Here is a 24,723-nt window from a genome sequence, read left to right on the forward strand (position 1 = left end):
TCTGTTGGATAAGGGCCACCCAATACAAACATGTCTGCCTGCATGAAAGTTGAGAGCTGACTCATGCTCTCCGTGAAGTCTGTTTGTTGAGGTGCAGCTGAGGCTGGGTCCTAAGCAATCTATTTTTAGTTAAATGACTACTAATTAGTTTGCAAACAGATCATCAAACAGTTCTGTCAGAAATCAGGGCAATTCTGAGCTCCTCTGCATTTCCCAGATATATATTCACTCTAACACAGTTGATCCCCAGATGGAAGCGACTAGAAGCTTGCAAGGTATTCGTAGGGAGGATCAAGCATGCATGCTCCTGCTATTTGTCTCTTGCTGCTGCTGGAAAATAGTGCTGGACTTGATAGTTATCTGTAGCTGCTACACGATGTATGTTGCTAATGCTCAATTCCCAATTATGTATGGAGTTTTTGGAGAGCATTGTGGGTTTTTTCCTCTCTCGTACTAGCAGATTGTCTTTTCTTCTTAGATTATTCAAAAGTTCACTTAACACAGCTTTTGGAAAAAGCTGAAGTGATTGCAGGCCGTATGCTTAAACTGTCTGTATTTTATCGGAATCAGCACAAAGAATACTTCGATTATATCAGGTAAGAATGTAAACATATGCAAAATTGTTTGGCAAATTAAAGTAGTGATGAAAATTTGTAAATGAAAGTAGCTGTGCTAAAGCTGGAGCAAAATATGCACCTGTTCAGAGGAAAAAATAAAAGGTAACTCATTTCTTCCACCCTGCCTGGCTCGGCACTTAAATTAGGAAATAAAAGTCTGTGGTTTAGAGCAGAAACTTAAGTAAGTATTCAGAGTCTCCACCCTTGCTGAAGTCCCTGTGTTTTCATAGCAAAGCGTTTAAAAACCAAATTCTGCTCTTGTATTAAGAGCTTCAGAGTGAGCTATGTAATAGTAGAAATTGTATGTATAGTTAGATATGAACTCCTCTGTGTACACAAACACCTATGTCACATATTTGCTCTCTGCATACATTTTTATGCCCAGACAGAGTAAATGGGGTTCTGAAATCCAGACCAAAACTTACAGATCATGCTTACTTGAGGAGGAGGGATGTTTAGACAATCTCAAAATACCGTTGTTCAGTTGGAATAAATACAGGGGATAGGTGGAGATAGGTTCCTTATTCCTGCATGGAGACCCAGTTTGATTTTTGCATGCACAAGCAAAAAAGACTTTTCAATGGAAGGAGTCAAAGCCCGTGTATTGGCTGAGCAGGAACGGCCACCACACAGCGGTAATCTGCTCTTAGAAGAATGTGGATGAGAGGTAAACAGTGTGACAACCTCTATTTCAGGACTGATGATGATTCTTTGGTGTATAACGAGGGAGCTGGGGCTGCTTTTGTGCCACGTGATTCCAGCTGTATGTATGTGTGTGTATCATACTGTACAGAACTAAAACACCCACTATGTCCACCTTGAAAGTGCAGACTACACCAGCCTTGGAAATGTTCCAGATTTGTAGTCATGAGTATGAAGGGGACTCCAGGATTGTCTCATATATTGAAGAGCATGAAGTTCACTCCCAGGAATTACTTTGTTGCACATAGTGATAGAACTGCTAACTCCATGGAGATAAAGAATGGCTTGCATTTTCAGGTCTTTTTGAGGACCTACTGTATCTCTGGTGACATGCTGAACTAGATACCACAAAAGAGAAACAGCCTGTGCTGTTTCTGATTCTCATTCAGTTTTACTTTCAGCTGTGTATCACAGTGCTTTTGTGTATCACATCCTTTTGTGTTCACAGAGCTTTGAAAATTGCTAGTTTAATACAAGGAGAAACAGAATTTGTTCTCCTCCTATTAGTGTGTTAGAGACGAGAGGCTGACTTTTGCTAGGTCAGTATGAAGCTAGGATACCTGTAACTCCAACAACAGTCTTTGATCAGAAATATACTAGGCCAGACCTTCTGAACGTTGTGTTATAAACCCTAACCAAATGATTGTCACACCATTCCCTCCAATGGCCTCTGTGGTTTCATAACTATTAAACAAGATTGAAAAAGCTTATAGAGTAGCACAAGTAGTAGCAATAGCTAACAAGCAACTGTCACTATGCTAAAGCAGCAACCCCTGAGTGTAAGGTTGCTTTTTGTTGTTGATGTGTTTTTTTTAAGTATCACGTTGCTGCTGCTTCCTTGAGGTGGAAGCACGACAAAGCATCTCAGATCTGTGGGATGAGTGACCTATAAATAGTGTAACTGGCCACTGGATGTCAGTATCTTGCCACAGAAATGAAACTGCAAGCCTTTTTCTGAGGTTGCAGAGATGGTGGTTATTCAAGCTGATTGTTTATTTCCCTTTTGCATTCATTTCGGTTGTAATATGCCAATTGTACCCCCCTCCCCTTGCACTCTCCACGCCCACAAAAAAAATCCACCAACCACCACTGTCTTGTGAGATAGGGCTTGAGACAATAATTATTGAAATGGCTGAGAAAGTCTTTGAAATCTGAATCAAATTAAGATATGCTTCTGAGAAAGTTAGAAATAACAACAACAAAATCAGACTTGGAGGCATTTCTGTGTTGATTAGGAGTTTTCTTACATTGTTACGAAAAAATCAGCTAATTAGAGATATATCAGTGCTTTGGAGGCTTTTTGTTTGTGCTATTCTTTGCACTGACCTAAGAGCCACAGCTCTCAGCTGACAGAGAATACAGAGTGAAAAAGAAGGGCTTTTTTCTCCTTGAGGAGGATTTAATCCACCTGAGCAAATCTGGCTTCACTTGATTTCCTTGATCCTAGGATCATGACACTAACCAGAGTTCTCAGAGTTCTAATGATTTTCCTTTGTGTTCCTTCAGTACTGTTGCAAAACAGAATGAAGTAAATGAGTCCTAACTTACCATTCTTGTAATGTTATTAAATAAACAATACCCATCATCCATTTGTAGAGAGCACCATGGGAATGCTATGCAGCCTTCTGTTAAGGATAACAGTGGCAGCCATGGCTCTCCGATCAGTGGGAAGTTGGAAGGCATCTTCTTTAGCTGCAACACTGAGTTTAACACTGGGAAACCACCCCAAGATTCACCTTATGGAAGATACAGGTTTGAGATTGCAGCTGAAAAACTCTTCAACCCAAATACTAACTTGTATTTTGGAGACTTCTACTGCATGTACACAGCTTACCACTACGTCATTCTTGTTATTGCCCCTGTCGGGTCACCAGGAGATGAATTCTGTAAGCAGCGCCTTCCTCAGCTAAATATAAAAGATAATAAATTTCTGACCTGTGATGAAGAAGATGGAGAAATGGTTTACCATCATGCCCAGGATGTTATTCTGGAAGTAATTTACACTGATCCTGTGGATCTCTCCCTCGGCACAGTTGCAGAAATTACTGGTCACCAACTAATGAGCTTGTCTACTGCAAATGCAAAGAAAGATCCCAGCTGCAAGACCTGCAATATCAGTGTTGGACGTTAAAACTTCCCTTGTTCCTTAGGAGCCTTCAAACCTCTGTTGTCCATTTCCATAGTCAGCTGGTTTTGTCAGAAGCATGCACATGCCGCTGTCACCAAGAGCAAACATGAGTCTCCAAACTCTCCAACTAGCGTTTTTAGTATTTCTTCTCCCTCTCTTTCCCTTCTGTTCCTCCAATGCTTTAAATGATTAGAAGTCCTGGATTATTTTTTCTCTGGCAACCATTTATACTTAGATGCTGCAAAAATTGTTTTCTGTTTCTTGCCAAACATAACAAAATCCTATATAAACTGCTTTAGCAAAATAAAAATAACGGCTTATAAATGGTGTTTAAATATGCATTCATTTTAACTACTGAACAAATACTGGGATAACTCCAAACAGCATGAAAGGTTGTAATTGCAGCATGATTTCAAAGCCTAGAAATGTCAGCACTTCCAACGTGTTGTTTGACAGTGTTATTTATGTTATTTATATTAGCTAACTGAAAACAGAAATTGTGTCTTGACATAATAAATATAATAGAAAAATATTTTATTTGTACTGTTGTATAAAATATTATACAATCATATAGAATATATAGATTAAGTTTTAATATCAATTGTATACATATGTCATGAAATCATTTTCCCTTATCAAAGATGTAGTTTGTAAACTTCAAATAGCTCTGTATCTGTTCCTGTTGCTCTAGATGACTTTAATTAAAACAGATTTATGAAGGAGACCATTCTGATTCATAAAATTTGAGTTACAAATTATTAAATTGGTACACTGAAACAACAAACTTCTGAGAAATAAAAACATCCTTTTATAGTCATCATACTTTTTCCTCCAAGCTACTTGAAAATGCGTATGTCTTCAAAAACATGCCCCATCATCACATACAATATAAATACGAACGTGGTTGGCACATAATAGGCTTTATAAAATGAAAAATTTCTTACCAAGATAGGTATAAAACAGGTTTCCTTATAATATATGGCCAATACAAAATGACAGTTAAACCAAAACACAAAACACGTTTCAACTTACGCACATCCCTGTTTTTCTTCTCTCATTCTTCCTTTCCTTATGCCTGGGCTAAATATTTCCCAGAATCCCTGCTTTTCATTTCTAGTACAAAAACGCTGATAATCCTTCTGTTAACAATTCACACCAATGACTTATCACAAATAGAGGGAAAATTTCCTTAATATTACAAAGTCTGGTGCTCTGAAAGTTAAGAAAGATGTATCATTTGAATGGAAAAATATCTTCTTTATAATCTTTTTTATAGTAAACAAGAGGTCTAGTGTTCCTCATCAGATAACTGTGACACTCAGTTATATGCCAGGTATTTTACTTTATCTATCCAAAATATCTTAGCATAATGCAATACTCTAGTCTTTATATATATGTGGCAATTTGTATGACACAGGAAATAAATAACTTGTCATTGTACAAAGTGCATGCTTCTAAACAAGCTTTGGTAATCAGAAAAGCAAACATCATAGCATCAGGCAAAATAAAGTGCAGAAATTCAGTATGGAAATAAAAATTAGCATATAGTTGGTCTATTTACCCAATTTTACGTACCATAAGCCAAGTCCTGTGAACCATAATGAAAAAGACAGCATCCAGTACGTTTGCTAAATCTCTTCCTGGTAAACTTCAAATGTTTTGTTTTGCCAAGTCTTTCTCTTATTTCTGAAATACAGTAATTCCATTTGGCAGTCATGCCTCCTTCCTCTAAATCCTGTCAATTTTTTTCCCTTGAATGTACTGGAATTAAGTGGCAACTCCGTCTTGAAAGACAGAATTTATTGTTTTAAACTTACTTGCTTGTGTTTCTTTTAATCTAGTGAACCAATCAGCACGCTGAGAACCAATAGTTATAGTTTTATTTATACTGCATGTTAATTCTGTTTAAAAAAAAAATAAAAGCATGTGGTACATTAGTGTATTCTAAGATGTACTAATAACCTGGAGACATTTCGTCACACTTTTTAAACCTAGGAACAAGTCAAACAGAGTCAACAATACTTCAGTGTCCTTTTAATTTCTAACATTCTCACAGTGCACTTCAAGGCTTTAAAGTGAAAAAATATATATATATTCTATATATAGTTCACTCACCCATTCTTAATATTCTCATATATTGCTGTCCTCCCTCATCCCCGCTTTTAGAATTGGTAAAGTGCATCAAAAGATCTCAGCATGTCAAATAATTGTGCAGCTGACCAAGACCTCTAAAACTACCACTTTGTTTTTCCATTATTGTTTGTTTGATTTGCTAGAGAATGATACCACTGCATTGTACTGATTTCAAATTGTTTTGGAAACATCATGCTTACTGATGAGAACTTCTATGAGCCTGATTTTAGCTTTTGTGTGCTTGTATTCTGAGTATTCCTCTGCCATAGGTACACGATCTTCCTTTAGAGGACTCCTGTAAAAAGCAAGCAGAAGTACAATCACTTTTATGGATTAAAGGAGAAGGAGTCTTTAAAATTAATTTTGCAGTAACTAAAGAGGTTGGAGTCACAAATATATATATATTTTTTCCTAACAGTAGGCAACTAAAGATAATGTCAAAGGAACGAAAAAAAACCTAATAGAAATGAAAGGAATTGGATTTTAAATATTAACAAACTTTTCTTATACATCAGGAAATTTTCTTTATCGTTAGCTATGCAAGTGTAATTACTTAATTCTGAAATATGCAGAAAAGTTATTAGGCAGCACTTTGAAAAATGCTACCAGCACATATCCCCTGCAGTTTTCAGCAAACAAGTGCGTTAAATGATAGGAGGAATATAAATACAGAGTGAAAAGTATCTAATATTTCTGAATGAAGAAAACAGTGGTTTCAGTTTTTATATCTGCCCTTTTAGATATTGTCAAACTGCTCCGTTTTGTCCCTGAAGGTTGACAACTTCAGAAAGAGCATTAGCAAGATTCTCTGTGCCTCAGGAAAGATCCTGCGGTGAAACACTGGACAGTTTATGCCCATTACAAGCATGTTCTGGGAAGATCTCAGATGTAGAAGGTAATCAGGGATTCCCACATCCCAGAGGAGCTTAGCGAGGGTCTGGTCATCTTAGAGACCAGGCACCTCCATGTTATCTTCGTGTCCCGGACTGCAACTCCTTTGGTCTTCCCATATAAGAGTACCTGCTCTCATAGAGACAAATGCACCTACATGGGTACCCAAAGAGGAAAAGGGGAAGGGCATTTGTCAAGTTGGTTATTTACCTTCCTGTCTGCTTATAGAATTGTTCTTCAAACTCTCTTAAAGCTTTGCGAAGCCTTTTCTTGTCTGCTCTTGTTTCTCGGAGATGTTCAAGCAGAACAGGCCTGTAAAACAGACACAAGACCATGATACCCCACCTGCCTTGACTGACTGTAAAAACCATGGTTTGGGATAATGGGCAGGCCCTGCTGTGGGCCATGGCAGGTGTTCATCTCAGTGCCTCAAGGCATGACAACATATCAGTTATATGCAGTTGTACAAGCATATGTGATTGAACAGTTATGTTCCTTCCTGTTTACTAGTGCTAGGTCTTGCTGTTCTAATAAAGGTAGAGACTGGACAACATGGTAAGAAAAATCTTCAGGATTAGAGCTTGTTACTGGTTTCAGTCCTGCTTGGGCAGGGCTCAGTGGCTGACTGCAAAATCAAGTCACACAGCCAAGCCCTGCACTGAAAAGCAGCTGTTACTAAATATTACTGGGATTCAGAGGAACTGCTAATGGTACCCAGAATCAACTTTTTTTTTTCTTAATTTTTTGAAGGACATATTTTAGAAGGTATTATTTGGACAATAAGGTTTTGGGTTTTTTTAATCAGAGTAACAAATTTCTTAGTTATGCTATATCCCTACTATTTTTTTTGTAAGAACACAACATGAAGAAATGAATCACAGCATTTGAACACAGAGCTGAATGCATAGTTCTGTTACATAGAAAAAGACTTTTTCTTTACATTTCTCTCCATTTTGGTAGTGCCTAGTAAGCTTCATTTCTGCATCTCAGATACATCAGTGAAAACACAAGAAAAATATCCCATAAGCTATGATTGATAACAGCCCATGTGTATCTAGAGACCTGCTGTCTCATGCAACCTGGAATTTTTAAATACAAATCTGGTGATGTTTATGTTTTGCTTTTAATGGAGGGCAGGAAGGCACTGTGAACATTTCAGGGCATCCAGACACTACTAAATACACTTCTGCAAGGAATAAAATTGGTTTACACACGCTGAATGGCCTTCTCAAGGCCGCGTAACGCATATTTCTTTTTCCTATCTAGTAGGTACGGATCGTGCATTTACAAACTGTGCTTCATTTATAAAGCCTATACAAAGCATTTCAAAATATCTGTGACAAAAAGACAGAACTCACATGGTTGCCTCATGTAAATTGGACATAGATAAGGCTGTTTGTCTTAAAGTTTTCTTTTCATTTGGAGGTGAGACATATGCAGGCTCACTCTCCTCCTGAGAGTAACACAGGTGCTCATCAATAGGGAGGCAAGATATTGGACCAGATGATAACTCATGGCTGCTTTGAGAATGGTCTTCATCTGAGTCTTCTTCTTCCTGCTTGTAAAATGTAAAGCATGATAAAATTAGTCATTTACAAAACAACGTAACAATTATTAAGATGACAACACAAAGAATTAGGCTGTAATTTCCTGGATGCATCAACTAAAAGATCGCAGATGTTGCAAATTCTACCCAGGTCTATTTGAAACCAATCATGAGCACTCTTATGGGGCTTGCTGGCCTACTGGGTACTGTTTATAACTCAACAGTACAGAATCCAGGCCTGTTTCTGAGCAGCTCCAAATATCAATTTTCTGTTTACTCAAAAGCATTTGCAAGTTGAGAAGATTTAGAGAACATTCTGTGTTTATGCAAGCACTGCTGGAACTTGCACTCCTCTTATTTATTATTTAATGCATTTATTATACCTGGAAATTATAACTGTAACATGCACTGTAGATAGGTAGAGATTTTACATATGTTTTATAACTACAAATGTGAGCTACCAAAACAGAGGGATATTGCTGTCTTCCCCACATTCCTTCATCCTCAAAAGAAAAGCTGGGCTGTTAAACTGAGTGCTTAAACATGAAATTCTATGGAGCAAGACTAGACACAACTAACACAAAAGACCTTTCAGTTAATTTTGAAATTAAATATCTGTGAGCACATGTACAAAGATTTCAACTGGGATTTTCAAAGAAATCTAAAGCTCTATTAACATCTATCAAGATAGTAGTTTCTAATTTTTTTAATCAACCCAGCCAACTTCAAAATAGCCAGACTCCACTATCCCTCCTCACAGGTTGACCAGTTGTCACATGAATTTTATGCATTATTAAATTAGTACAAATAATATTTATGTGCCATATGTTTAATAGAAGCCTTTGCAATGAATAGAGCAGATATCTACATCAGAATAGTGCCTGTCTTAAAACAATATGAACATGAGCTTCCCAAGACATTGCATCCTTCCTAGGCTCTGCCACCTCTGAAATGGGCATGGAGCCTGTGCTTGACACTGAGCTTGGCCTTGCTGGCCTCAGTCTCTGGCTGTTCCTGGTGCCGTGATCCACACAGAATCTTCAACCTTTTCCTGCAGGAAACTGTCAATCTAAATACAAATACTAAAATGAAAATGACATTTTATATAGCTTACATCAATTGTAGTAGGAAACACATGACAGCCTTTTATCTTTTGCCCGGTGATTGAAACCACTAAGGAAACTGCCTAAGGAACCATTACCTTGTATTATTGACCTCTGGTACTGTTGGAAGTTGAATTTTACAGTTTATTTCATCTAACTGAAATATTAACACCCTGTTTTAACTAATCAGCAGATTATTCAAATAGCATTAGTTTTACTGCTGCCAAGTTGATGTGCAGGCACAAATCAAAGACATTTAGCATGCTATCTTGACAACGGCTGTGAATTCTTTTGAACTTACAATTGTTGTGATCAGTGATGGAGTTGCAAGAAGTTTCTTGATAATTCTGTATCTGTCATAAAGAGGTTTCATAAGACTCTTTTCTTGTTTAGTTACCTACGGAAAAATCATAGTAAAATATAATCATCCAAAATTAAAAATGAATTTATTTATTTATTTATTTTCTCCTATAAAGCTGAGAAAAGTATTAGAAAAGTATGACCTGATGTTTATTTTGCTTCCAAGGGTAGTTCACAGGAACTGTACTGCAAGACATAAAAATAATTTATAAAAGGAACCTTGGTATGCTTGGCAAGCATAAATTTGCATGCTGGGATTCTGATTGTTCTCTTGCAATCCCAGCTCAACATACTCAACTTTTGATATTGATATGAAATAATACTTGTTAAATGGCATGGCATGTCACTGGTTGCTACGTCACACATCTGAAGCAGTGATTCTTGACACTTCAGCAGTTTCTCTACAAGCATTATGAAAAATTTTTTTCTGCACTCTCACAGTTCTTTGAAAGCAGAGAAGCACCTATACTGTTGGCTAATTCACTGGAATGTCTCTGCTTGCATACTCACTGTCTTTGTGGGTTGTTATCCCCCTTGTCTTAAAACAACATGAACATGAGCTTCCCAAGACATGCATCCTTCCTAGGCTCTGCCAGCTCTGAAATGGGCATGGAGCCTGTGCTTGACACTAAGCTTGGGCCATGCTGGCCTCACCCTCCGGCTGTTCCTGGTGCCAGGATCCACACAGAATCTTCAACCCTTTCCTGCAGGAAACTGTCAATCTAAATACAAATACTAAAATTTGCTTCTTAAAGATGCATGATAATCTAAGTAGGCAAAGTCTAACTGCGCAGACAGTCTGCAGACTGTCTATTTTTAGGAACAACAAAAGGTAAGAATCTTGCCTGTATTCCATTTCCCTGCTTTAAATTCCTGACTGACTCTGAGCTCCCTATGACCTGAAATCAGAGCTGTTTGGCAGATCCAAGATACCTTTATGGCTCCTTGGCACCACTGACCATCTCTTTCTTTATTCAGTTAGCATCTTCTTTCTCAGACTCTTAGAGCTGCCTCTACCTTTGGAAGAAATATTCTCTGTAAACCACAAGCTACAAAGCATGCTCTATTATTCTCACTTTGCATCTTCAAATCTCTTTCACCTTTATACAGCACTAGTAAGTCAATTTCTTTCTTGTACTCCCTAGGAAAAGTCATTTAATCAGACCCCTTTCTATATACACTCTCCTACTCCTACAGTGAAAACATTGAAACCATTTTAAGTCAGTAATGCTGTGGGGAAAAAAAAAAAGATGACAGGTCATTTTTTTTTTTAATTTCATCTCCAGTGGTGCTCTGTAAACCTTTTTCAGCTGATACACGTTCTAACTTTTCATATGTTGTGGTATGAAAAGCTACAGTATGCATGAGCCAAGTCTAATGTGGATGCATATCCTCCATCTTTGTCATCAAAATCTGCAACTTCCATTTATGAGGAAAAAGACAGGGCCACAGGAAATTTGCCATTTTACTTGATTATTTTTTTTTAATATAAAACAAATTCATAAAGCACTAAAATTTATATATGAAGATTAGTTTGAAATGTTGATTACAGAAAATTAATCTAAATATGTTTAATTAATGAGTCCAAAAATATTTGATACAGAACTTATATAATCTTCAATATACTCATCTTCCTATGGTATACTTACAGGCCATCCATGAATACTCTCAAAATATAGCAGACATTTTTGAAGATTGATGTTTTCCAAAGCCTTTTTTTTTTTTTTTTTTTTTTGTCATATTCTAATTTTAAAAAGTTATAAGATTGTGAACCAGGATTTCATGACAAGGATACAGATAGGTATTTGTTCAATCCTTTGTTCTCTCCAAATAAACATTAGCAATAAATTCTGTTTCTGTCCACACTAATGTTGAATGGGTCTTGGCAATGATTTAGCAAGAGCAGAATGCAACTTTATATGACTTAAGTCTTACACGGATCACAGATGCGTATTTCCCCACGCAAGGCCTATTGCAGAGCAGATGAAACCTATGAAGATAATGAGTAAAACTGTTTTTAGGTGAGAAATACAGTGTGCAGGAGCACACTGCTGGCTCATATGTGGCTTTTCGTCCACCAGAACCCCCACGTCCTTCTTCACAGGTCTGCTCTCAGTGAGTTTTTCTCTCAGTCTGTACACATTATTTGGGATTGTTCTGATCCAAGTGCAACACCTTGACATCAGTTGCCCTTCCTTTGTCACCGATGTCATAACTCCGTCACAGAAGGCCACCAGATTGGTCACGCACAATCTGCCCTTGTTGAAGCCACGCTGGCTATCTTGGATCACCTTCTTGTCACACATGTGCTGTAACATCTCTTCCAGGAGGATCTCCTCCATGGTCTTCCCAGGCATGGACATGAGGCTTATCATCCTATAGTTTCCTATGTCTTCCTTTCTACCTTTTTGAAAATGGGAGTTATATTTCCCTTTTTCCCATCACCAGGGACATCACCTGACAGCCATGACTGCCGTTGGCTGGCGAGAGGTGACAAACAGGAAGTTCCAGCTATGCAAACACAACACATTAACAGAGTAGAATGACTGACAATGAAATCTCTAAATGTCTAACCATTGTTATACAGTGATTAAAACACTCCAAAAGATGAACATACTGAAAACAGCGCTATTTTTGAAATGAAAGGGAGCAGTAAGCATGAGGAATTTGCAGTTGGATAGCGTGCATTTGTGGAACTGCTATGGAAAAGCTGCAGAAAATGCAGCTCTTAACTAACAATGGGAGGAGACCTAGGCTACTTCCCCAGTCACACTCATTGCTCTGCTGCACTGAACACCACCTCTCCTGCAAATGCTGAATTCCTTCTGCAGTGATGTTTCACAAGTGAAGTGTTTTATTTTTGCTCAAAAATCACAGTGATTACAGAATCAGTGTTAACAGAAAGAGAAATGTTGATTTCTCAACAATGTGATTTATCAGTGTTGGTGATGATGTACCACTATGCTTGTGTTTTGTACAGAGAGCACACTATTTAACTGGTTTTTTTTTTTTTTCCTTCCCCCCCTCCTCTCAAGAAAATCTGTTCTTAACATGTCCATATTTTCGTCTGGGTTGGAACAGCAAGGAGCACGTGAAGCTAATGTAATTTTCCATAGAGTCTGCCAGATCACGGCAGATCTCTACAATTAGAGTTAACTGCTGGAAGGTTTGGAGCAGAGCTCCTCCACTGCAATGAAGTAATGCAGAGAATGATGGAGCTGGGGTAGGGGGATACCTTTCTGCAAGAGATTGGTGACCAGGCATTTTATTGACAAATTGGAGAAATAATAATTAGCCATTTCTTTTAAAAAATGTATCAAATCTTGATGAAGTAATGCTCTTTCCTTGCTATTAACTTTGCAGGAGCATAAACTTTTTTGATTGTTGTCCAAATGCAAAAAAACAGAGCAAAACCTCTTGTTCTTAAAGGTCTGCATGAGTTAATCACTCTGAAATTGTTATTCATATTAAAAGAAAAGCTGCTAAACTAGAATTTAGGGGTATTATAAAACAGCTAACTGTACTGCTTGTTGCTATTTCTGCAATTAATACAAGATTCATTCCTTCAAAAGCTATTAAGCCTGAGCAGCTGAATGCTTAACAGGAAACAGAGAATGATCATTAATATTGATTTTACACATGAGAAACAATCTCAAGAGGGTTTAGCATTTGGGTTTATTTCATTAGCTCGTTTCATTAGCAATCTCAAGACAGGTTTGTATTCAGCTGGGCTTAAAATGGCTGATAATTTCAAAATGAGAAAAGACAAACTCCAGAATCATCTTGAACATCTTCCGATTATGGGCTGTGCACAGCAGCATGAAATTCAGTGCTAACTACATAGAAATACTGCTTCATAGCTAATGAAAAGATAAACAGAAATAGGCCTATAATTTATTCAGGTTTTGTAGTTTGCCTTCTTTAGACATACAGGATGGTTTAGGATTCTAAACAACAGTGCCTTCCACCTTTCTCACATTTTATCTGCTATTTTATTAGGATGGTTGTCGTATATTTGAAGAACAAAATAGCCCTCCAAATGACTTGATAACTTTGGGCTAAAAATTAGAAAATCTGTGATCTATGAATCCTGTTGTCAACAGTCAGTAAAATGTTTACTAAACCCAGTTTCACAAGTCACGTTCAACTTCGCGTCTTTTTTAAGGACACTCATTTTCTCATCTCTGTTTTGGAGGAGAACAAGACAACCTTGTATGGAAGCACTACCATTGCAGTTAGATCTTCAAAACAAAACAAAAAAAACCCTAAAAACATTTAAACATTTAGCTACTTTTTAGCCTACTATTAGTCCAGTTCACATTCTGGTAGAGAATCTAAATTCTATACAAAAAATAAAATATTGCACATCAAATTAACAACAGTGACACAAAAGTTGCACTCATAACTGAAAATCAATAATTTTAATGTTAAGCATAAGGATCCAATGACAAATTATTTTGAACTAGCTCAATTTGACTTTCTATTATTCCTTTTCAAGCCTCTGTTCCATGGCAGCTTTGTATAAATATTTTCAATCACCTTTACTAAAAAAGGATAGATCTTTCAGAAGAAAAGTAGTTTGAGATGTACAAATGAGTGTTTAAAAAAAAAGAGAGAAATATTAATTTGTGCAGACATTAAATTTAGATTACAGCTCTGCCATTGTACAGAATTAATCAAAAATGGAATGGGACCTGCAGCCAGCTTACTCTCATAGTCATAAGAGTTCTTCTTGATAGGTTTTCCTCACTGACATCTGCTTTGGTATCAGCTGATCTCTGCAGAACAACTTTTTTTTAACAACTAAAACTATAATCATGTAGTTTGTACTGTTGCGATTTAAGAATGCAAACAGGACTGCATGCTTTTGTTGTTCTCTTGTGTTTTCTTACAAAGGAGTTAAGCTTGTGAAACCATTTTCCTTACGTGTTTTTAAAAAGTAACCTATAAAAAGAAGCGATTAAAAAGCCATCTAAGCAGATCTCAAAATCTCAGCTGCAGAAGTATGGCATAGTTTTGCACTGTTCTAATTTTAATACAGTAACAGGTTGTTAAGAATCAAGAAAAGAAAACAAATTTAAAAATTTTAATTAAAAACGAAACAAAAAATAAAAATAAAATAAAAAAAATCTGCTGGGTACTTCGTGCTATTGAAATCTATCCTAAATAATTTCTTAGTGTTAAAATATTCTAGCACAGTTCAGTGTTTTGTTCTTTCTCCATTCTCTTAGGCTCTCTTCCTCTCCCCATCCTCCCCCCTTTTCCTACGGCAGCCAGAATCCGGACGTTTCTGACTGCGCTGAGATTTCAGGTATCTTTGGGAACAGAATTTGTCATCTTTCTTGGCTATACAGCACCAAGCATAGCAACATCATTTGACAGCAGAAATAGGAAAATGAAATAAAGCAACACAAAATGAAAATAAAATAAGCTCTTTTATGGACAGTATGTTCTGTGGAACAGCTTTATACAGATCCTAAAATGTGCCAGTAGCATGGATGTACAGAATTTTAAAATAGATATTTATTTGAAAAAATAATTAAATCCCCAACTACATAAGTGCATTTCATGGGATATTAAATCTTCTCTTCGATTGAGAAAAGTAGTCAAGAATGGAAAAGAGCAGAGGCAATACAACTAAGCGTATCAACATCAGAGGGCAAAGCAGCCTGGATGGTTGTGCTGCCCACGTGATATTAATGCAGGGCTATCAGCTGTACAGATGTTTTCAGCATTACTCAGGTGAAAGGGGATTTTTACTGTCAAAATAACTTTGCATATGTTCCTAATTTCTCTGCTTCAGAAACACCTGGGAGAGATCCAACAAGCAGACTTGCAGGTTTATTGTCTACTTAGGAGGGACCTTGTGGGTCCTTTGCAGGAACCAAAGCTGAATTCACTCTGTCTGCTATTAATGGCCTCTGTACATTTGAATTCTGCAATGGAAGACTGATCAAAACACACTTTTTTACACCAGTGAGGAATGACTTAGTCACTGTTTCAGCCAATGGCCCAGAGAAGCCTCCTAGTCAGTCCACAGGGAGCACTTTGAGAGACTGAGACTGTGTGGGTGGTTTAATGGGGGAGAAGTCTTGGTCCCTCATTACAGCAAAGTTTCTGTGAACTCAAGATAGGATTACATTTCCTTTCATCATTTTTGATACAATGAAAGATGCTCTTCGCATGCACACAACCTCAAGTAGGCAAATCTGGCATATGATTTTTTGCATTCATCTCTGAGCAAAAAGTGTTTGGCACTACTTAAAAAAAAACTTCACCTCATTGTCTGTGCAACTCTTCACAGAAAAATCACTTCAGAAAACTGCGCTAGTGCAGTCAGAGAGAAAATGCCCTGCAGTGCCTGAGAGCACAGGATGCATACCCATCCAGCAACTAATATCTGCTTCAGATGATGAAGTACTGTAAGAGACAACCAGATCTGTTAAATACCTTAATAGTCTCAGGAATGTTGAGGTGTTGTCTTTTCTCCTTTAATTGTCTCAATACACTGTCCATGGTTTCTTCTGCTGAAGGAGCTGGTTCCATGCTTGTGGCCTCCTGTGTCCTAGTCTCTATGGGGGTCCCAGTACTTTCACTACTGTTCTTTCTTTGGCCTGCTCTAAAGGTACAGTTTTGCTCTTCTGACATTCTGAGTTTCAGCTCTGAAAGGTAAATTATTTGCTTGTAAATAGGTGAGAAATATTTGCAAACAAATTTCCTGTGATACTATAAGAAAAAAGCATCCAGACTTCTCACATGCAATTATTATAGTGCAGCAGATTAGAACTTTTGGTGCAAGACCTTGTGCAGGGTCTAGTATTTAATGGAGAACTTTCCAGAAGAAATGTACTGAAAGATGAGTTTTTAATTCTTTCCCATAGTAACATCTTCTCTATCCAAATGAGATATAAAATATAACAATAGGATTTAATTAGTAGTGTGAGTCCATTTATAATGAAAAAGAACTTTTAGATCATTTATGAATGGCCTTAAGAAAATAAAAATCAATCCTGGTTACATTCTCCTTGAAGGCAAGCATGTGAAATACCCACAGATGTTCGCAGAGCTGTGTGTGGACAGTCAGGGCAAAATGTGACCCCCAGGACCAAATCAAATATCAGGGAAAGATCTCTTTCTACAGTCAAATAAATAAAAGCTTTAGAGATGCATAACCTCAGTCAGTACAATAGCTAAGAAACTTTTAAGAAAGTTTTTGTAGTTTATTATTTCACATTAATTCTAGTTATATTAGACCAGCAAACAGACACTCGGAAAATACTTCAAATGACATTGCCTTTTACGTGAATGTTGATATATATGAAGGACGGATGATGTCTTTTACCCCTCCCCTTGTTGCCTTGTTATGAGTATCAAATTGACTTTGATCCTTGCTGTCAGGAATCAAGGCAAGTCATGTCACCTAATATCTTTATTGTCATTAGGAGACTTACTGCCATGCACTAGAGAAAAACAAGCAGAACACCAAGAATAGAGAACTACTTGTAAAATATTCCAGGTATACTCATGCTGCTTCCAAATGCTTCAGCACTAAATTGAAATGACACACTATTATGTACCTTTGAGCTGCTTACGACCTTTGGCCAAATCGTTCATCCATTTTAGAACTTCAGGATTGGAAGTCTTGTCACCATGTGAAGGCTGAATATAAAGCACAAAGGAAGGAGGAAAAAATGGAGAATTGAGAATTAAACAGTCAAACAGAAAAAAAATAAAAAAGGCCTGAATAGATAGAAACACTCATACAATGCTATAGATGTCCACATTTCCAGTTATCGTGCATATTTCCAGATATAGTGTCACACAGACCATTTGGCTTGATCTCAATACAAGCTGACTGTAGTTTATCTTTCCTCACAGTGGCACAGTGCTACAAGGATCTTAGTATTTTGGTTCTGATCCTAAAAAAAAAATTAAAATCTTTGACTAACTAGATAAGTAATTTCAATTACTTCAAGAGGACTGATAAAATGCTTGATGTTTGTCACTTTCCTAAGGAGAAACCTGTTGCAGGATGTAGGATGTCAACTGAAGCACTCTACCCTTGTAGGGATAAGCCTTACCTCCTTTACAACAATAATTCTTTTGGGAAACAGCACTTTAAATGTTTCAGCTGAACTATTTAACTAATAGAAGGAAAAAAAAATCCTATGCAACAGAGTTACAACAGTTCTTCCTTCACATTTAGAAATTGCAAATTAAGTTAATAATTAAAAATAATTTACACTGGAACATTGAAATTCAGCTATTTTATAAAACTGTTTTGCAAAATAAAACCTTTGAAATAATTTCTTTCCTGGCCACAGCATGCTGACTATTAATGAAATTTTACTCACAGAAGTACCTAATGACCATAGGATAGGACAATTCACTGACATACGTGCAGGTTTGCGGTCACTGATGAGACCACAAAGTAGTATTACAGTTTGCTCAATTTTTAATTTTAGCACAGTCATAACATCACAAATTTCGCTGTTTCATACTGTACACATCCTTAGCATTGTGATGTTTTGTGTTTATACTGCATTATTCACATTAAACAAACTAGCTTGATAATGAGCAATGATCTTGCATACACTGCATAGTCTCCAGGGTCTCCCCATCAGCAACATATCACAATTGATATTTCTCTTATTTTTTCCATCAGCTTCTATAGAGCTCTGTGTTTTGGAAGTTTAAAGGAATATTTGTAAAAGAAGGCAGAATGATAGTTTCCAAGCAAATGACTTAGCCATGAGGTAAATAATTGGCTTTTCATCTTCTCAATCACGTCAGTTTGTAAGCCTATCAGCTATGTTTAAGTGACTCATTCTTCTCACACATGTAGAAGATGCCTGTTTTGTAATAAAGGTAATACAAAGAAATCACAAATTAGTCTCAGAACTACTAAATACACTGAAAGATGATAAAATATATTCCTTCACAGATAATTTTCCCATTTTATCAAAAATAGAATTTATCTTACTGTAGTGCATAATTCCAAACACGCTGGGATTCCTCCCTGCCTTTTGCAGTATTTCCCTTTATCTACTCAGTGATTTTCTTACCAGGTATTTTTTTTCTTGCTCAAACTTTTCTTCATACTTCCTAATTTTTCTCTTGAGACTCTGAAGATGCTTGGTAAGTTGTGCTACTGTTTGGGGTTCTTTGCACTCTTCGCAGTTACATCTAGAAGAACTTCTTGGTCTGCAAAAGCCGAAAGCATAGTGGCTCTATAAAAATGGCTAAAACTCTGTGTGTCTTTTTTCAAACACACGTAACACTTTCTTAGCACAACAGAATCTACACATAGGTTCTTTCACAGGTTAGAGAGAGTTTAGTTTTATAAAGCTAGCATGAAATAATTGTTTTTCCTTGAGGGTACTCACACAATATGGTAATATGTTTTATATACTTCTTTCCCTAATTGATTTTTGAATTTCTGAATATTTTTCAAAGAAGAGTTTCTAATTTTTTATAATTACAAGTCCACAGAATTGATTATTGTTTATATGCAGTTGATGTTGTTTCTGGCTGAAACTCATGTCTTGATTTCTGGAGGTCACATATTGCTCTTATATTCTATGACACTCTTATCTAGTCAATTTTTGTACCTCAATAACCCTCTCTACTTTACGTTCACTTAACAGAATAGCTACTTAACTAAATTTTAAATCTGTCACTGTGTAACTATAATTAACAAAGACTTCAAGCAATGTTACACTGAGTTATCAGCAAAAAATGCTAGATCCCATTTCTGATATTTCAAATTAACCATGCCAAAATACACTGCAACGTGAAATTTTCTTATTTGTAACACAGGACTAACAGAGAGACCAGAAGAGTCATGCATTGTTCAAACTGAATTTAAAATACAGATACACTTAAATACACTTTCTTACATCATGAAAGGTTGAGCACTTGGTGGAGAAGGGGCAGATTCTGGGTCTAAATTAAATCTCTGGCTTTGGCTAAAGATAGAGCAGCGTGGTGACAAAAGAGGATTGTCTCCATCAGTGATGTGATACAGCAATCGACTGGCTCCTAGGGAGCGATGTTCTTGTGGGCTGCTGTCCGTGTCATTCTGCCAGTCTCTGTGGGCTGGTAAAGGCTCTAGAAAGAGAGCACAAAACACTGTGTATTGAAGGTCATTCATCAGGTACAGCTACTTAGATAAACAGAAACCTGTACATATAGAAGGATTAAAAGTGCAAGTGTTCAAAGTAAACACAGCAAGTATTTCAACAAAGTATCACATGCACCTTGAACATTATACTGAGGGTAAGAAAAACACAGAGGGCACTCACTGGCTTAACATACAGTGTCTTTAAAGGTCTACAGGAGAAAGCGGATGTATATCTTTATAACTATGGAATATAATATAAAGATGGACAGTTTCCCAGAAGAGAAACATTAATTAGACTTTTATAAACATTTGCTTTTGAGAGCCACATTCCCAAAGCGGAAGATAAATATACAGAACAAAATTTGTGTTGTGATGTAGCATTTTGTCCTTTGGTCAGTGGAAAGGCAGAACACAAACACCGTATTTCCTGATGCTAAGAACCTCAAATGTTGTTTGTAGTTTCCTAATTTCATTAGGTTTTGAGATAACATGCATATGAGTCTAAAGAACACTACACAATGAAAATAAAAATAACAAGCAATCACATTCGAAGTAGTTACTCAAATTAATGTGCAGTAACTGCTCCTTGGAAGAGTCACACTTACAGTACTATGTTAATACTTCTTTGACTGTAAATGGAAACTACCTTAGCTGCCTCAAGAGATAAACTTTGTTTTTTTAAAAATGATTAAGCTAGAAATCAGAATAATTTATTCTGCTCTGAAAATGTAGGAACTGCTAAACTGTATCATACTGATTGTGCTCATGAGTAACATGAAAAATGATGGGCACATTATGGAGCCTACCTTATGGGATGCCAAGTGTTCATCTTCCCTTGAGTATTCCTAGTTTATTAATGGGCAGAACCACTGAATCTTGCTCCTCACCCTCAGTGAGTGAAGATAATCTGGCCTAGTTGATATTTTTCCACTATCAGATGGCTGTGTTTGAAAGCAGATTTTACTTTGAAGGAGAAAGCCCATATTTCCATAAATTCTCCACCAGAAAACAAAAAGCGTGTGTTAAAGCAAAGAATGTGTGTTCTTTCCCAGATTCCTCTGTGTTAATCTCCATAGTACATAGCACTTGGTATCAGCTACGTTATTTTATCCTCTAAAGCCATGCATACATACAGCTTTTGAATGTACATCATTTGCTATTTCCAGGCAGCATGCGTGCCATTTCTAGTCAGTATCATGTCTGCAATACAACATGCATTCTACTGTATTTTGCAGAATCCTTTTATTAAATAAAAGTCTAAAAGTGCACAGAAAAAAAACCAAACAACTGTACATGAATTTTTCCCCATAAAAGCTAGCAGATCTAGGAAAGTTCTTTAACCTTCACTTTCTTTGCACTTTCACACGTTTACATAGGATGTGATACTCCCACAGTGAGTAGGTATCTCCTTCAGGATTTTAATGGAACCTTTGTAATACATTTTATTTCACCTCTGCCCAATAAATTCTGGAGCTATGAATCTGTACTTCTGCACTAGGATGTTGGGGACACATTGGCTCTAAGTGGAACTCATCATAAAAATCAATTGTTGATTCAGAAAGTAATAGAATAACCTAAAATATTATTTCATCGGAGAGTATCCAAATGTTTTTGTTTTGCTGATAACAAAAGTCTAACTGTATACTGCATAATCGCAGTTTAGTATGTCATGCAAAAGTTACATGTGACTTCTGTGTCTATAAGTTCATTTCCTTCAACAGCACCATCAATTATCATCATGTTAAGCATTTTATTGCAGTAAGACAATGTAGGTGATTATTAATTCTAACCTTGTATCTTTCCTCTAATTACTTCTTACTCTGTTAGTGAAATTCACCTCTTAAAGATATGGGAGCAACTCCCAGAAGTTCTAAACAGAGTATGAGATCTAAATCCTCCCAAAGAGAGATCCAGAAAGGCATCTGGGTGAAGCATAGATACAATATTGTACCAGCCACAGGAAGTTATTTACACAGACAACATAATACAGTGATAAAGACTGGAATAAAAGCTGTTCTGCAAACAAAAGTGCTGTTAGTTTCTGGCAATTAATCTTCTCTATTACATTTTCTATGACCACAAGAACAGTCTTAGACCCAACCTTATCATACACCAGATGCACTGAATTGCTGTGTACAGTCCGGAAGTGCTCAGTAAGTCATGACTACTTAATCATTTACATGGCCAGCTCCACTTTTAATTACATTTTAAGGCAATTCTCCTGATTCCAGAGCTGTGTAGATTCTAAACATGACACTTATTTTATGAGTAACACTACTACTGACCCAGTATGTACATTTGTGTGACCTAATTTCAGCCTCTATTTTTACTCAAACTGGGAAACAGCCACAGTTAGCCAAGCTCATATGTTGCCCTTTAGCATGCATCTGCTCTGTGTCATCTATTCAGTCCAGCTTGCCACAGGCAAGGGCTCATCAGAGGATTTAAAGCCAACTTTTTTTTATATGATAGGCAGTAAGCTTAATAATGCGGACTTCAATCATATAATACAGGTTGTCTGATACATATATTTGTGTTTAGTCTAAGTAAAATAATAATACAACATCATCTGTTACACTCAAAAACAAATGCACTGATGTATTATGTTCCAATGTGTGTCAACATTTGTGACATCTTTGAATGCAGCGGCTTGCTGCTCAAGTCACATGTGTACTCATATCCAAGAAGTATAACTTACATTCTGCTTTTTTTTATTTCCCATTAAAAAAATCTTGCTTAGTATCTCCTTGCAATTCTTTATGGACTTATTTTGCCAGCTCTAATTCAATTTTTTCCATATCCAAATGGAAACTGCTGACTTGTGTCAACAAGACTTACCATTGATCCCTTAAAATTTGCATCAGGAGTAGCCTGCCTTTTTAACAAACTGCTGGGGCTTCATTTAACCACACATATAAATGCATATGCATATACTTTATAAAACACATCACACAAGCATATTTATATTAATATATTTCCACATTGTACATTTTTTCTATTGCCTGATTCACTAAGCAAAGGCTAACAACTAGACACATGGTGAATATGGTGCATCCCCTAAATAGTCTATTTCTAGCCTGGTGCAAATCTCTGGACCTCCATCCAAATGCAAGCTGAAAAAGCCAATAGTCTCATGTGACACCTGTACCTAAACTGAATGAATCAGATTTCATTAGTAACTTAAGAGACAGAATTAAGACAAGCCCTATCTATAAAAAATAGGAACTCAATAAAGAAAATTCAGTCAACCACAGCACAGCATGGAGAGTCCATTAAAATCCATTTAAATAAGTGAAGTTTAACTGAAGCACAAGTTTGAACTGCCAGAGTGACAGAGCATGCTCTAGAATGCATGGCAGGAATGCTACATCATCCAATACTTGTGTGTATATATACGCTTTATAATAATTTGGATTCTACTTATCATTTCCCTAATTTTTTTCAATACAAACATTGAACTTAAGTACATATTAACGCTATAATTTGTCCTCTTTTTAGGTATTTAACTTGCTGTTATTTCTTGCTGAAAATTCTAAGCAAACAGCTTTAGAAGTAAGTTATTCTGAACCCAGCATTTATTCAGACATAAAATGTCAACTGCACAGCAATTACTTACCTATCTGCTTTAATTTGAACCATATATGGTCAACAGTTTAAGTGTTTGTGTATTCATGTCACTTGTCTGTGAGATGGATTAGTCATATTGCCTTTGACCTATTTTTCACAAACCGTGATTCCTCTCCTGAGCATCACGATTATCAACCCTGTGACTAGAAGCTATGAACTGACAAAAATAGTGCAGAGCCTTAGGGCTATTTATTTGCAAGGACTGGTTTCCATACTGAGGAAAGAGAGAGAGGTAGCATACCACAGTTTGCCCAGATGAGTAATAATAGAGAATCATTAATGATTTAAATGCACATGCTGTAAAACTCACCTTCACTATCTCTCTGCTGATGCATTAAACTAAAATCAATAATAGGAGAAATGAAGTGATAGTGGTCTGACAAAAAGAACGACAAAAATAGAATTACATGATATGGCAGATGATCTCACACAATACAGGCACAGGAAACAAAAGCATAAATTCATTTGAATAAATAACAGACAAACTAAAAAGAATCAGGATTCTTAAAATCTACTTGAAAAGTCAGATTCCCTTGCAGAAGGAAAGAAGGCTATAGCCATTAATTTCTGCTCTTTTAACAAGTGTCACCCCTTTTTACATTAGCATTTGCATCAGAAAACGGTGCTTTGCTTCAGCTCGGCACGGTTTCCCAGAGGACTGCAAATCTGAGATCAGACTGCGAGTCACAAGGCTGCTTTATAATTGCAAATGAGAGCACATCATGACACGATCCCTTACCTCCACTACTGGCCCCATCAGCTTGCACACTGGTTTGGACTGATGAAGGGGCTGGATCCTTGGGTGCTGGCAGCTGGGGAGTTTCCTCCTGGGTTGGCAGAAACGCAGAGCACAGATCCGTTTCGAGGGCTTGTAGCTTCAACAAAGAATTCTGCAGGCAAAAGCAGAACATTTGGCTAGATGGAGAGCAACAAAATACAGCGATAGCTCTTCAACTCACTGAGCCCATTAGGAGTGCCTGCAAAGGGGTGTTCCACTAGCAGCTCTGAGGATGTACAAAAGAACAAACATGCACTGTTCCACGAGTTTCTTCACTTCTGGTTATTTAAGTCCCAATTTAAATGGATTATTCATGACACGTGGGAAAGATGACATCGTCAGCAAAAGACGATTTATTCTAGGAAGCCAAACTGAGATGATGTCCGTTTTTTCTTGGTCCTGAAGCAGTACACTAAGTAAGTATTTCATTCATTGGGCTGACATCACGATCTGATGACATTATGTCCCTCCCCATTTACCATTCATGAAAAAAAAGTCTCCCTCTTCAGCCTATTGTGCAGTACACAGCAGTGAACAAAGAGTTACTGAGAACACGCTGCCTCATGGGATTCTTGGAAGAGATATTTAACTGGCTTTTTTAGAGATACTTCCTTATGTAAACATCGCTTTTATGTAGGTGGCTGCTGCTTCTGCAAGGCAACCAGATCATTTCCTATCTGTTGCAAAGGCAAAATTAACAGATCATTGTCACTTA

At 36.9% G+C, this 24,723-nt stretch overlaps 2 protein-coding genes across 15 annotated transcripts in view; one reads left to right on the plus strand and one right to left on the minus strand.

Moving 5' to 3' along the window:
* The window catches only part of PHYHIPL (phytanoyl-CoA 2-hydroxylase interacting protein like), a 52,071-nt gene extending 48,090 nt beyond the window's left edge, over nucleotides 1-3,981 (plus strand). For all 4 annotated transcript variants that reach the window (XM_048946327.1, XM_048946324.1, XM_048946326.1 and 1 more), the window contains exons 4-5: nucleotides 479-596; nucleotides 2,916-3,981. In XM_048946327.1, the coding sequence (XP_048802284.1) occupies nucleotides 479-596; nucleotides 2,916-3,450 (653 nt within the window). In that variant the 3' untranslated portion in view covers nucleotides 3,451-3,981. The remainder of the gene's footprint in view (nucleotides 1-478; nucleotides 597-2,915) is intronic.
* Nucleotides 3,982-4,280: 299 nt separating this feature from the next.
* The window catches only part of FAM13C (family with sequence similarity 13 member C), a 121,351-nt gene continuing 100,908 nt past the window's right edge, over nucleotides 4,281-24,723 (minus strand). For 8 of the 11 annotated variants that reach the window (XM_048946307.1, XM_048946305.1, XM_048946303.1 and 5 more), the window contains 10 exons: nucleotides 23,970-24,120; nucleotides 23,541-23,606; nucleotides 19,380-19,590; nucleotides 18,546-18,684; nucleotides 17,058-17,139; nucleotides 15,931-16,142; nucleotides 9,422-9,517; nucleotides 7,830-8,029; nucleotides 6,682-6,783; nucleotides 4,281-5,875 (listed from right to left, as the gene is read on the minus strand). In XM_048946307.1, coding sequence (XP_048802264.1) covers nucleotides 5,752-5,875; nucleotides 6,682-6,783; nucleotides 7,830-8,029; nucleotides 9,422-9,517; nucleotides 15,931-16,142; nucleotides 17,058-17,139; nucleotides 18,546-18,684; nucleotides 19,380-19,590; nucleotides 23,541-23,606; nucleotides 23,970-24,120 — 1,383 coding nt within the window. In that variant the 3' untranslated portion in view covers nucleotides 4,281-5,751. The remainder of the gene's footprint in view (nucleotides 5,876-6,681; nucleotides 6,784-7,829; nucleotides 8,030-9,421; nucleotides 9,518-15,930; nucleotides 16,143-17,057; nucleotides 17,140-18,545; nucleotides 18,685-19,379; nucleotides 19,591-23,540; nucleotides 23,607-23,969; nucleotides 24,121-24,723) is intronic. The other 3 variants (XM_048946306.1, XM_048946311.1, XM_048946308.1) reach the window with 3 other exon arrangements.

This window comes from Lagopus muta, chromosome 5 (genome assembly GCF_023343835.1).
Source record: "Lagopus muta isolate bLagMut1 chromosome 5, bLagMut1 primary, whole genome shotgun sequence".
NCBI lineage: Eukaryota > Metazoa > Chordata > Aves > Galliformes > Phasianidae > Lagopus > Lagopus muta.